Source organism: Fukomys damarensis, unplaced genomic scaffold (assembly GCF_012274545.1).
Source record: "Fukomys damarensis isolate Sample0158 unplaced genomic scaffold, DMR_v1.0_HiC HiC_scaffold_12, whole genome shotgun sequence".
In the NCBI taxonomy this organism is placed as follows: domain Eukaryota; kingdom Metazoa; phylum Chordata; class Mammalia; order Rodentia; family Bathyergidae; genus Fukomys; species Fukomys damarensis.
Genome location: NW_022900924.1, coordinates 9,804,694 through 9,819,067, shown reverse-complemented (window position 1 = coordinate 9,819,067; position 14,374 = coordinate 9,804,694). Strand labels below are relative to the sequence as shown.

The 14,374-nt window shown below is 47.8% G+C and overlaps 1 protein-coding gene across 1 annotated transcript; it reads right to left on the bottom strand.

Annotated features, from left to right (window-relative positions):
- Window positions 1–687: 687 nt before the first annotated feature.
- Pla2g1b (phospholipase A2 group IB) lies at window positions 688–7,478 on the bottom strand. The gene is made up of 4 exons (XM_010604056.1): window positions 7,427–7,478; window positions 4,708–4,867; window positions 3,835–3,962; window positions 688–893 (listed from the first exon to the last, which is right to left on the bottom strand). The coding sequence occupies exons 1-4, from the start codon at window positions 7,458–7,460 to the stop codon at window positions 775–777; spliced, it is 441 nt and encodes a 146-aa protein (XP_010602358.1). The 5' UTR covers window positions 7,461–7,478; the 3' UTR covers window positions 688–774.
- Window positions 7,479–14,374: the final 6,896 nt, after the last annotated feature.

The following is a 14,374-nucleotide window of genomic DNA, read 5'->3' as shown; positions in this document are numbered from 1 at the left end:
AAAAAAAAAAAAAAAAAAAAAAAAAAAAAGAGATGCTATGTGGGAGTTCTTAGTGTGGAGTGGTATGCAGTAAGTAATCAATGGAAGCGGTTACTGTTTATTGTATTGGAGGTGGGTGGGACCAGGGATCAAACTCAGGACCTTACTCTCGTGAGGCAGGTGCAGCACCACCGAGCTAAATCTCCAGCCCTTGTTGTATTTGATTAGTACAATGTAAAAATCATCTTGAAGGTATGGAAAAGTCTTGGGAGGGTTTGGGAGGGTTTAGAAAAGATAAGAATTGTAGAAAAAAATGGTTTCGTACAGCCAGAAAGAGAAGCAGAATGAGAGAATGAAATCTGGCTTGAATTGAAGAAGAGGCTGCCACTTTGGGCAGGCAGCTCAAGGTGTGCGTTCAGTTGTCAGTGTCGCTGGGTCCTCAGTGAGCCCTGGGCAAGTGACCTCTGCTATGGGCCTCAACTTCAGCAATAAGATTTGCTTATAGCACCAGTATGTCAAAGGACCATCAGAAGAGACAGAGACGCAGTCCTGGTGTAGGGGCAAGCAGTCGGTGGACAGTGGTTGATAATCATAGGCCAGATTTCAAGGTGCTCCATTCCTAGAAGTGTCTCCCTAACTCACATTCAACTTCCGAGGCTGGGAGGAATGATATTCACAAAGATCGAGTCGTATCAGTAGATGCGTTCTTTCAGTAACGTGCTTTATTGGAGCACACAGTGTAAGGTGCAGGCCATTAGGCAGGCAGGGGGAGCTTTTCCGAGCCAACGCTGCGTGCTAACAGTATTTTTTGGAGTCCAGGTCCTTGTGCTCCTTGATGTACGGTGCCTTGGAAAAGCATATGGCAGCTTCGCGGTCACAGTTGCAAATAAAGGCCTCACACTCTTTGTTTTTGCCTAAAGAGGGACAAGAGGAGAAGACTGAACCAAAGTGGACCCTGCTTGGTACAACCCAGGGCTGGAAAGATTCAGTGGAATAGGCTGGTGGACATCCAGTTGGTGCAGATTTAGCGTTGAGAGATTAAGCAAATGAAAATACATCAGGATGCACAGTTATGCTTGACTTTCTGATAAACAATGAATGTTACCTTTGAGACACGTGCACTAAAAAATACTCATTGTTGCTAGGCATGGTGGTGCATACCTGAAATCTCAGCTATTTGGGAGGCTGAAGCAGGAGGATTATAAATTCAAGGCCAGCCTGGACAACTTAGTGAGACTTTGTCTCAAATTTTTATTAAACCTATTAGGTGGGCTTGGCAATGCATGCTTGTAAATGCAGCACTCTGGGAGGCTGAAGCAGGAGAACTGCAAATTTGAGTCCAGCCAGGGCAAATAATGACTTAGTGAGAATCTGTCTCACAAGATAAAAAGGGGCTGGTGTTTTAGCTCTGAGGCACAGCGCCTGCCTGACAAGCAGAAGGTCCCGAGTTCCCTGGTACAATGAATAAATAAAAAGGGATGGGGTGTAGTTCAGTGTGAAGGCAGTGAGTTCAATCTCCAATGCCAAAAAACAAAGAAGCAAACAAATAAAGGATGGGGGATGTAGCTCAGTGTGAAGTCCCTGGGTTCAAGCCCAATACCGCTCCCCCAGGTGTTTATCTATGAATTCTGGGTTTCTTGTGTTTTAGATTCGGTAGCTTTTTTTTTTTTTTTTTTTTGGTACTGGTGATCCTTGCTCTGGCCAGGAAGACAGTGGAACAACTTGAGCTAAATCTCCGGCCCTGGTAGCTGACTTTTGAAAAGTCCTATTTCACACTCAGTATGAATTTAACTGATTTTGTTTGTTTAGTTTTTTTGTTTGTTTGTTTTTGAGACAGGTCTCACTATGTAGTCGAGACTGACCTGGAGCTCACTATGTAGCCCAGGCTGGTCTCGAACTCACAGCGATCCTCCTGCCTCAGACTCCTGAGTGCTGGGATTACAGGCGTGCGCCACCATGCCTGGCCGAATTCAATTGATTTTGAAACCTGTACAGTGCAGATCTGACAGCACAGGTAAATAATTATAAGCCCTTATAGAAAACATTAAAATATAAACATTTTTTGAAACAGGGTCTCTATGTAGCCCAGGCTGGCCTTGAACTTGTGACCCTCCTGCTTCAGCCACCCAAGTACTGGAATTACAGGGGTGCACAACTGCACCTGGCTAAAACGTACTTAAGGCGGCAAAATATTGTACATTTCAGTTTGGTGAAGCTTGGTAACCATTTCTATACCTCCTTAAAGCACATATGTCTAAACTTGTAGAACATTGCTAAGTGGAATATTATGCAGACAGTTAGAAGAATTAGGTATCCCTAACTGTGGAAAGGTTTCCCAGATTTTTATAAAGGGGGAGAAAGCTAGTATTGAGTAAAATATCTCGAGGGATATTATTCTAATTGGTTATCTTTGGGTAGTAGAACTAGAGCACCTTCCACTTTGCATGGATATTACTTGCGTATTTTTCTGGAGTATGAAATTGCTTTACTTTGGACTGGTTTGTTTGTTTATTTAGCTTTGTTTGAGACAGGATCTCACTTTGTACTTCAGGCTGCCTTTGAACTCACTATATAGCTCAGGCTGGCCTCCAACTCACAGTAATCTTCCTTTCCCAGCCTCCCAAGTGCTGTGATTACAGGAATGTGCCACCACTCCTGGCTCGGACTTGCTTATTTTTATAAATAAAAGAAAGCAATACAGATAATGTCAAGGGCTGAGGATGTAGCTCAGTGGTAGAGGGTATGCTTAGCATGAGTGAGGCCCTGGGTTCAAATTCCAGCACCATGTGCACACGCGCACACACACACACACACACACACACACAGAAAATATAACATTTAAGACACACTTACATTTTCTTCTTTTCCTCCTTCTCCTTCCTGGTACTAGGAATTGAACTCAGGCAGTGTTGAGCTACATTCCCAGCACTTTTGAGACAATTTGCCAGGCTGGCCTTGAACTTGTGATCCTCCTGCCTGAACTTCCCAAGTACAGTAGCTGGGGTGTAGTTCAGTAGTACAGCATGTATCTAGCATGGAAAAGCCCCTGGGTTTAACCCCTAGTAAAACAGGCACTTGCGTGCGCGTGTGCACACCCACACACCCACACACCCACACACCCACATGCACACACGCAGAGGCTCCAGAGTTATATAGAGCTGTGTTCCAAAACTGAATAGCATTAGTTGGACAGGTGGTGCACATCTATAATTTCAGCATTCTGGGAGGCTGAGACAAGAGGATCACAAGTTCAAAGCCAGCCTGGGCAACTTAGTTAGGGAGACCTTGTCTCAAAACAAACAATAAAAAAGAGCTGAGAGGGGCTGGGGATTTGGCTCAGTGGTGCAGCCGCTTGCCTCATAAGCGTAAAATCCTGAGTTTGGCCCCTGGTACCAAAATAAATAAATAAATAAATAAATAAATAAATAAATAAATAAATAGCTGAGGATGTAGCTCAGAATGCGAATGTCTTGGGTTCAATCCTCTGTACCACAAAAAGAAAACAGACACACACACCCCAATAACCAACCTCATTTACAAGCTGTGTAACCCTGGGCAAATAGCACAGCCTTCTGAGCCTCAGTTCCTTATGTGTAAAATGAGGATAATACTAGTGTCTAGGGCCGGGGATTTAGCTCAATGGTTTTGCCACCTGCCTCACAAGCACAAGGGCCTGAGTTCAATCCCTGGTACTAAAATAAAAAAAAAATTAAAAGTACTAGTGTCTGTCCCATAGGGCTGTTATGAGGATTCAAGGAGATACCACCCAACACCAAGACAAAGATTAATAAGACTGTGCCCTGGGCTTCCTGAGGGCCTACTAGAACCCGCGGGTCAGGGAGGGGCTAAACCTACTGCTGCAGGTGATCTCGGTGCCAGAGCACGAGTAGGAGTAGGTGTTGGTGTAGGGGTTGTCAATGAGGAATTTGCAGCTCTCCATCTTCTTGGCCGTGGAGTAGCACTGGTCGTGGGTCTGACAGCACCTGCAGAGGGAGAGAACAGCTGAGCAGGACCAGGGGCAGGGCGGCAGGGCGGCAGGGCGGCCCTTACCTGCTGTCTCCCAGAAACAGGCCTAGAAGTTCTAGGAGAAACGTTCCTATGGCTTGAGAACCTTAATCCCTCTCTTCACGTGTTTGTTGAAAGGGATTTTAACATGATTGTAGGAATGCAGTAAAATTATATATTCTCAAGACGAAGGCGCACTCTCTTTTGAGACAGGCCTTCTCCCTAGGTGGCTCAGGCTAGCTTTGAACTCATTATGTAACCCAGGCTGGGCTCGACCTCTCAGTCCTTTCTCTGCCTCCGAAGGGCTGGGATTAAAGGCGTGCGTCGCCACGCCCCTGCAAGATTTTTTTTTTTTTAATCGCGGGGATTGAATTGAGGTCCTTGGGCTTGCGAGGCAGGTGGAGGCACCACTGAGCTAAATCCCCGGCCCCAGGTACGCTTTTTTTGTGCCCGATACTTGAATTTTGGCTGTCACCGGGTGTATTGCTATAGTCTACCACTAGATAGCAGCATTGCCCACTATGTTACATCTCCGACGTTTCGATTTCCATTCTAAATAGTGTGGGACGCAGGATTGTCTTGGAGCACATTTCTTTATATGACAAGAGGCGAAAATATATTATCTTTGGCGAACTTGGGCATCCCTCTTCTGTGCCTTGTGTGATCTTTTGGGTGTGCCCTGTACCCACCCTATCTGGGTCTCCTTCCAGGTGGGTCTCTCACCTGTCCAATTCATCGACGGGGGTGCCTGAGCCCCCCAAGCCACAGAAGCAGCCGTAGTTGTTGTAGTCCTTGTAGGGCTCACTCCCCGGGATCGCGCACTTGATCATGTTTCGGAACTGCCACACAGCCCGGGTGCTGATCCTGTGAGCAGCAGCGCCCACTGCAAGAAAACAGAGTTCAGGTCTGTCTTTGGGTGGCTTTGCTGCGCCTGCAGGGGTCCACCACTTGCTCTAGGCTTCCCGGACCCCGCCAGGTGCCTCCTCAGAAAAGCGTTGGATGCTGAACCTAATACTGTGAATAAGGATCTTTTCTTTTGAATGAAAACATCAAAAACCATTCTTTTATTATTGTTGTTGTTGTTTTTATTTGAGACAGCGTTTTGCTGTGTAGTTCAGGCTGGTCTCAAACTCACTATGTAGCCCAGGCTGGCTGGCCTGGAACTCTTGGCAGTCCTCCTGCCTCAGCCTCCCGAGTGCTAGGATTACAGGTGTGGACCACCACACCTGACTGCTGATTCTTTATATTGAGATAAAATCCACATAAGATAAAAACTGACCATTTCTGGGCCGGGGATTTAGCTCGGTGGTTCCACCGCCTGCCTTGCAAGCGCAAGGACCCGAGTTCAATCCCCAGTACCAAAACAAAAACAACAACAAAACAAAACAGCTGACCATTTTTTTGTTTGTTTTGTTTTGTTTTTTTGAAATAGGGTCTCACTATGTAGTTGAGACTGACCTGGAACTCACTGTGTAGTCCAGGCTGATCGGAAACTCACAGCAATCCTCCTGCCTCAGCCTCCTGAGTTCTGGGATTACAGGCGTGCACCACCACACCCAGCTAAAACTGACCATTTAAGTAATTTAAAATGTATGATCTGAGATTGAACCTTTTTTTTTTTTTGAACCTTGTTATTGCTCAAACTTTCAAGAAATGCCCACTGCCCTTGGAATTAAACCCAAACTCCTTCTGACAGCCCCAAGGTCCGGCCTCTGCCATCTGTCCATTCGCATGTCACACCACCTCTTCCCCCCATTTCCCTGAAGCTGATCAGCCTGCAGTGCGCTCTCTGCAGCTCTCTCCCTCACACCTGCTATTTGCCCTGCCTGGAACATTTGTTATCTCACCTTTCAAAAGGCTGGAAAAATCTTGGCTTGCATGCTGTCACCTCACAGAGGCCCTTCCTGGTCACCCCAGCTAAGTGGATCCTTTGCCATCCCTGCTTTTTGCATCCCCTTCACAGGACTTCTCCTAATATGTACCCATCTATTTATTTATTTATTGGTACCTGGGATCAAGCTCAGGACTCTGCGCTTGTGAGACTGGCAGCAGAACCACTGAGTTAAATCCCTGCCCCGCCATCTCTTTATTTAAAGCCTGCCTTGTGCCAGGACATGAGCTCCTCAAGGACAGGCCTCCTGGCTTTTATTCCCCAGGGCCTGGCATTGTGCCTAAAACATTCCGGATACCGTATTGGTACCTGTATCTGGATCTACCCATATATGTGATGAGTTAAATGAATGAAACAACCATAAGTGAATTAGAGAAAGTTCCTGAAGCTGTGCATGGTGGCACACACTTGCAATCCCAGCACTCTAGGAGGCTGAGGCAAGAGGATCGAAAGTTTGAGCCCAGCCTGGGCAATTTAGCAAGACCCTGACTCAAAATAAAAAGGGGCTGCAGGTAGAGCGAAGGCCCTGGTTTCAACTTCTCGGTAACACACACACACACACACACACACACACACACACTCTCACACACACACTTGGCTTAAAATGTGCTCCACAAATTTTTGTTGAATGGATGTGAACAAATCTGGCACCTTGATGAAAGAATGTTTGCCCAAACCAAGTACAAAACTTAACACAGAAAATTCAAGGCAGTACAGCTTTTCACCCCCCAGAGCCCTACCCCGTGAGACTTGGAGCCCTAAAGAGGAGAGGGTACGTTTTTAGGGCCCTGTTTTATCGGACACCAGAGTGCCTGGTGCAAGTCTCATTGCCCTGTGAACGGGGCTGCATGTAGGAGAGAGGCAGAGCCTGTTTGGACAGAAGTGGCCGGACTGCCTAGTTCCCTGCTTTCTCTCCAGTCACACTCTGTCATTGCCAGCTGCAGTCTTTGCAGAAGCCAGGGCTACCCCAAGCCTCAGCTTGTGTGCATTGTGTGCGTGTGCACGTGTGTGTGCGCGCGTGTGCGTTCCCAAAGTGGAACATGGCTCGTTTATCTCCGATTCCTGGGTCTTGACCCAGGGCCTGGTACCTGAATTGACATCATTAGTAGATGAGTTGACATGGATTCGATTTGTGTGACTCGCTGTGCCCGGGCAGTGTGCAGTCCCATGGCTCTGTCTGCTCACGGAGCCCACACTTTTGGTGTGGGTGAGCCAGAAAGAAAGAAATGAATCGACATGACACTCGCAGGCAAAGGTAGGTTCTGGCCCATCACTGTGCCAGGTCGTGTGGCAGAGAAAGAAGCGGGGTTTTCTTAGCATGGGTGGGTGGACAGGGAAACCCTTTTTTAAAAGAGTCCAGATCTGGAGCCTGCAAGAGTGCCGGCTGCTGGGCACTTGGGGGATGAAGAGGGAGCCCTAACCAGGAGCTCTCAGGTCCCACACCAGCCCCAAATCAAGACTCCAGCCTTGGCTCCCCTGTATGCAGTGGCTGTGGCCCCATTCCGAAGGAGGGGGACATCTTGGCCATGCAGAGGGAAAGGAGGTGCTTACCTGTGAGCAGAGCAGCGAGCATAAGGACTTTCATCTTGAGAGGGGAACGGAGCTGAAGGGGCAGGTGGCCTCCTTTCTTATAGTTAGGGGCACCACACCTCCCAGATAAGGCTGTTTGCTCTCCTCTCAGCCCACTGTGGGTTGGCCTTGGTCCTGTTGTCTCATGGATTTACCTGCAAGGATTTCTGGAAACGATGTCCTGGATTTGTGGTCTACACTTTTTAAACAAAGAGATTATTCCTGGAGTTTGCAGATCTTGGAATCTTAATCCTCACCCCACCCCTTTGTACTCAGCCCAGCCTCGTGCTGGTTGGGGGCAGGAAATCCTCTGTCCTGCTGGATAACTGGCCGAAGGGGGCTGGGGAGGAGACACCTGCTGCCCCCCAATGATTGTCAAGTGGCTGGGTATCATTGAATAGTTTCATCAGTCATGCACCTCGCAGCTGAAGAGACAGGCTCAGAGAGGTCAAATAACTTTCCTCAGGTCTACAGCTAGCAAATGGCAAAGAAGGGGCTCCAGCTCAGGTCTGACTAATTCTAAGGCACACAAATTTTATTTTTCCCCCCACTATGCCAATGTCACTTTCTTCCCCTGCTCTTCCGTGTGAGCTTGTGAGAAATCCCGGGCTACGGAGTCCCAAAGCCTTGGGTCTGATCTGTAGAAAAAGAACTTAGTGTGACCCTATCTCAAAAAAAATTTTTTAAATAAATAAAAAATTAAAAAAGGAAGCTGGGAGGGCTGGGAATTCAGCTCAGTGGTTCTGCCACCTGCCTCACAAGTGCAAGGACCCAAGTTAAGAAAAAAAGGAAGCTGGGCATGGTGACATGTAATACCAGCCCTCAGAAGGCTGAGGCAGGAGGATCACCATGAGATCCTGCCTGGGGTACAAAGTGAGTTCAAGGCCAGCCTGAATTACATAGTAAAACCCTGTCTCAAAACAAATAAACAAGTAAACAATCAGACTAAAAATAGCTGGGGATGTAGCTTACTATGAAGGGCCTGGATTCTTTCCCCAGTATTGCAAAAAACAATTTTTTTTTTCAGAACTGTCATATGACATTTTTGGCGATAGTCACATAATATAAAAATAATCAGTTGTTTTTCTGCGATATGCAGGATTGAACCTAGGTCCCTTGCTGAGCTACATCCTCACTCCTTTTTATTTTTTATTATATAGGTACTAGGGATAGAACCCGGGTCCTTGTGCTTGTGAGGCAAGTGGTGGATTTATTTTTTCTATTTTGAGTTAGGGTCTAGCTAAGTTGCCCAGGCTGGGCTCAAACCTGTGGTCCTCCTGCCTCAGCCTCACAGAGTGCTGGGATTACAGGTGTGTGCCACCGTGTCCAGTTTAACATTAACCACTATAAGTGGACAATTCCGTGGACACTTGGTACATTTTCAGTGTTGTGCAATCACCACGTCCATCTAGTTCCAGGATATTTCCAGTGCCCCAAGAGGAAAGCTTGCACTGTTAGCGCTCACTTTTCCTGAGCCCCTGGCAACTGCTAATCCACTACAGTGGACCCTTGACTTAAAAATTCAATTAGTTCCTTAGGGCTGGTTGCAACTCAAGTTGGTTGTAAGGCAATACAGCTGAGATCTGGGTATATACTCTATAGACAACAAGAAGCAAATGAATCCTCTATTAATCTAATTAACCAAGCTGTTCATATGTCAGGCTGGTTGTAACTTCAAGGTCTACTGTATTTGCCTCTTCAGACCTCTCCACAGTGGATATTCACAGGCAGGTTGAGTATCCCGCTGTCTGTAGTCCTCCTGGCTCCCTGAACTCCTCCAGCTGTGGCAGTTTCTTAGGTTCCCCTTCTTTTTTTGGTACTGGGGACCGAACTTGGGACCTTGCACTTGCAAGGCAGGCAGCGGCACCAGTGAGCTAAATTCCTAGACCTCAGGTTCTCCTTCTTGATGACCTTGCTCGTTTGAGCAATACTGGTCAGGCACATTGAAGGATGTCCCTTACTGGACTCCGTCTGATGTTTTTCTCATAGTTAGACAACAGTTTCAGGTTTGGGAGAGGAAGAGAATGGTGGTAAAATGCTGTGTTGAGCACTTGCCTAAGTTTTACTTAATCATTTATTTTATTTTATTTTTTTACTTAATCATTTCTTTTGCATGGAGGGCATCTGGCCACCTTGCTGGTCTAAGCATGGGGTACGGATGTGAATGGGCTCACTGGGGTCTGAGCCTACATCCTCATCTGCCCATGGAACCTGCTCCACCTGGGATAAAGTCACGAGTAGCACAGAAGCAGCGGGTCCAAGTGTAACTCTGTGACCTCTATTCATGCAGGGTTCCCACTTTGTTTTGTTTTTGCACAGGGGATTGAAGCCAGGGCCTTCATATCAAGTTGTATCCTCAGCTCTTCTTGTTTTGAAATGGAGTCTCTCTATGTTGCCCAGGTGAGACCCTCCTGCCTCAGTTTCCCACAGTACTGAGATTATAGTGTACACCACCGCACCAGCTCTTTGTACTTGTCCCACAAAGCTGCATGTGGATCGAGAAAGAAGAAATCCAATGGGAAGAGCTTCCCTTTTTCATCCCAAATTCAGGATCCTCAGAAAAGATTCTCTAAACTGGGCATGGTGGTGCACACCTGTGACCCAGCACTCAGAGGCTGAGAGGAGTGCAAGTTCAAGGCCAGCCCCGACAATTAGCAAGACCTAATTTTAAAAAGGGCTGAGGCTGTAGTTTAGGGGGAAGGCCCTGGGTTTGATCCCCAGTACTACAACAACAACAACAACAACAAAGCGGAAACTGAGGCCCAGAGAAAGGAAGTAGTTTACTTGCCTGAGCCTGATGCTGCCTCCACTTTACCTGGGTTTGTTTCATGCTCTCTTCATACTTGCCTGAGACTGCCACACCTGTGCTGTCCAGTGGGGCACCCGTGTACCATATACCACCCTTATATCCATTAAAACGAAGAAGCGTTAATGACTGAGTTTCTCAGCCACGCCAGCCATGTTCCCAGGGCTCAGCGCTCACGTGACCAGTGGCTGCCGCACAGGTGCAGATGTAGGATGTTTCCGTCATCACAGGAGGTTGCTCACAGCTGGCCCAGGGCTGGCCAGAGTCAGGTGGGACACTGGCATAGCCCAGGACCCCAAACACATGGACAACAACAACAAAAATTTTTTTTCAGTACTGGGGATTGAACCCAGGGCTTTTGCACTGAGCTACATAGCTACATCCCAGTTTTTGTTTTGCTTTGTTTTTTTAGACAGGGTCTTGCTAACTTGCTAAATTGCCCAGGCTGGGCTCAACACCCTCCCAGAGTGCTGGCATTACAGGCATGCACCACTGTACAAGGTGCCAAGTCCCTCTTGTGTGGGTATTTGAACAAGTCAGAGAAATAGGCACTGCTCCTAGATTTAGGCCAGGAAGGTGCTAAGTGCTGACTAAAAGTGGTCCGAGGGAAGAGTAGCTGGTGCTACAAAGGCTCAAAAGTATGAACTGCCATTCACCAAGTGCTGACTCTGTACCAGCGTGCATTGCTAAGAACCTGGCACAAACCTTGGAGGGAGCATTCACAGACTCCATCTTCCAGAAGGTGATGGAGGCTGAGAGAGGGTGAGCAGCTGCCTCCGCATCACACAGCAGGACCAGAGTGTGAGCTGGATCGGGTACATATGACAGCACGAGAACACCTCAGGACAGGGACTGCCAAGGATGCCACAGGAAGGGCCCAGCAAAGGCAGCCTACACAAACTGTCACCCGCTGGAGCTACGGTGGGAGGATGGCCGCTACTGCAGCGCTCTCCCCGGCCCCCACCGAGGTGGGAGAAGTGCCTGCGTCTGTGTACCTTGACCTCCTGTTGAGATCTATGCACAGGTGTGTGAAGCACAGCCTCTCCCAGCCTGGGGAACACACAATCTCAGTGGAAAGAACAGCTAACAATAGCTACTTGACTCGCTCAGGTGAGGCATACCCACACTCCCGCAAGGTCACATCGGCTGGAAAGGACTTAGAAGCTGCTACTGGCTGCCATCTGCTGAATGTTTCTATAGGCCTGAGGCTGCAAGGCACTGAGCTGTAGGGCACCGTCTCTCAGCCTAAAGGCACATCTTCAGACAGAGTCTAATTCTGCCATGTTGTCTTCATCTCCTCTGGATAAGACAGGTTCCGAGAGGTCAAGGGATTTGCTCAACGTCACACAGCTGGGAAGTGGTGGACACAGGATTGAAACCTACGGCTCCTCGCTTCTTAGTCTGGAGATCTCTTCAGTGTAACAATAACAGTATCGATAAACCAGGTGTGGTAGCACACAGTTGTAATCCCTGCACTCAAGACATGGAGGCAGAAGGATCTCAAGTTTGAGCCCAGCCTGGGCAATTTAGTGACTTAGTGAAACCCAATTTCAAAATAAAAAATGAAAAGGAGCCAGGAATACAGCTCAGTGAGGAGGCCCTGGGTTTAATCCCCAGTACTGGAAGAAAAATCTATTGGATTGGACTTCCGAGATGTTATTTATTTTTGTAGTGCTGGGGATCAAGCTTTGGGTATATGCCAGACAAATGCTTCTGCAGCTGAACTCCACCTCCAGCCCATGGCATCACTAATGACATTTATAGTATTAAGGTCTGGAACTTGGGGTCGGGGGTGTGGCAGTAACAGGAGGGCTGCTTGTGTAAAGCCTTGGGTTCGATTCCAAGCAGTGTTTACCACATTTTTAAAAAATCACATCTTATAAAGACATTCATGAAAGAGGACTTCCAGAGCTGCTTCAGAAAGTGGCAAGATGGGTCAGGGATTTAGCTCAGTGGTTCACACTGCCTGCCCTGCAAGCACAAGGACCTGAGTTCGATCCCCGGTACCAAAAAAAAAAATCAGATAAAAAAGGGTGGGGTGGGGATGAAGTCAGTGTGTGAAGCTGGGGGTTCAATCCTTAGGTGGGAGGGAAGGAAAGGAGAGAAATTGAGACAGAATTCTTTTTTTTTCCTTTGGTACCAGGGATCAAACTTGGGTCTTTGTGCGTGCAAGGCAGGCGGTAAACCAACTGAGCTAAATCCCTGGCCTGAGAGACAGAATTTTTTATAGGCCTTGTTAAAATAACTTGTTATAGGGCCGGGCATTTAGCTCAGTGTCACTCTCTGCACCTGCCTTGCAAATGCAAGGTCCTGAGTCTGATCCTTGGTACCAGAAAGAAAAAGAAAAGAGGAAAAAAAAAAAAACCTCTGTTAAGCCTCCTCACATGATTTAGTACTCTGTCCAATCAGCACAGTATATAAGTAACGATCTCCACCTTTCTTTGGGGTTTGGGACATTCATTTCTTGTGAGGGAGACTTTTCTTTTTCCCTTTTTATTTTCATTGCTAGGAACCAAACCCAGGGCCTCACACAGGCAGGCAAGCATCTTACCACTAGGATACGTTCCCAGCCTGGGTCTTCGTTTCTTTGTGAAGACACCCAAGCCATATGAAACCTGTCTTAAATCAGTGGGCATGCTTTTCTCCTGTTAATCTATTTGAAGTCAATTTAATTTGGGACCCAGTTGGGATCCTAAGATGATGGAGGTAGAATTCTGCCACCCCTATTGCAGAAAAATGAGGTGCCCCAGGGGGACCTCTATGTGAATACACACAGAGACACAAGAGGCAAACTCAGCACCGTTTTCAAATAATTTATTAGGAATTTAAAACTGAAAATAAAGCCTGGAAAAAGAGGTTACAGATGTGGAGAGAAGAGACACCGGAGGGTGGTAACTTGCTGGCTTCAAAACACCGTGTAACATCTTTTTAAAAAAAATTCTCCAAACAAATCAGAAAACGGAATTCTAGGGCCCTGAGTCCATGAAGAGAGTCCACGGGCCCGGGGATGGGAGGAAGAGGGAAGCTAAGTCTCTTGGGACCCAGCTCAGATGTGTAGAAAATTAAAAATAAAAACCAATAAAATGCAGCTTCTCTTTTATTAGGAAACATTAAAAAAAGAAAAAGAAAAAAAAAACAAAACAGCCGCGCATCTCAGTAACAAAGATTATTGCTTTGTGTTCTCAGGGCTAATAGGTTAAGCACCTCACACAGACAATTAACTCTCCAAAGGGTGGTTTGAAGGGTGGAGAAAGGAACTTAGGCCCCCAGCCTCAGACCTGGGGGAGGACACGGAATGGGGGTGACAGTGAGTGCGCCTCAGCCCTGCCCAGGTCGGGCTCCATATTCAGACCCTGAGCCTCTCCTTTTCCTTTGAAGGGGGCTCTGGATTAAGGGGCTGCCAAGGGGCTCTGGCCACCGGGCCATCCTGGTGGGAAACTTCAGTGAGAATGTGGGGGTTCCCTGAGAAGCCCTTTGCTTTCCCGTGGCGTCTGCTCCTTACCAAAGTGCCCCCCATCTCCACTTGTGGGGGTGAGGGTTGGGGGGGGCTCGGAGCAGAAAACCATGAAGGTCCAACCTAGGCAGGGGACAGGGGAGACCTTTGGAGAGCTAATTCCTTTCCAGCAGTGGCTCTGGGAAAGCCCTTCTCTTCCCTCGACCCTCACCCCCACATTGGGTTTTCCAGGAGAGCAGGCCTGAGGACTTGACCCTGGGGGCCTGAGAGAGGAGGCCTGCTGTGGCCAGAGCCAAGGCCTGCGAGCTTACAGTAACTTACAGTAACGGTGTCTGAGGAGGGGACAGAAACGGGATGAGGAGACCTTTGCCTTGTGGGTGCGGTGATGCCCCCACCCCCAAGGGGTCTTAGAGAGGGGTGGGGGCTTCACCTCACAGTATTTACATATGATACAGGACGGGATGTTCCAGGGGCTCGGCCTGGCCTACCCGCAGCCCTGCCCTCCTCTCCAGGGCTGGAGGGAGGCAGCCAGGGGCCCACACCGCATAGACACTTCGTTCTCAGCTGGTGGGGGGCACCTGGCCCCTTGCCCCCTGCGGCCTGGGGCTTCACATTCACAAACCTAGAAATAGTTTAAAAAACGGTTTCTTTAAAAAAAAAAAAAAAAAAA

Bases quoted from the DNA above. Each gene is read 5' to 3' on its own strand.
- Pla2g1b (XM_010604056.1), bottom strand. From the start codon at position 7,460: ATGAAAGTCCTTATGCTCGCTGCTCTGCTCACAG. The intron at 3,963-4,707 runs GTGAGAGACCCA...CTCCCTCTGCAG, and splicing joins CCCGTCGATGAATTGGACAG to GTGCTGTCAGACCCACGACC. The intron at 894-3,834 runs GTAGGTTTAGCC...GTCCCTCTTTAG, and splicing joins CACCGAGATCACCTGCAGCA to GCAAAAACAAAGAGTGTGAG.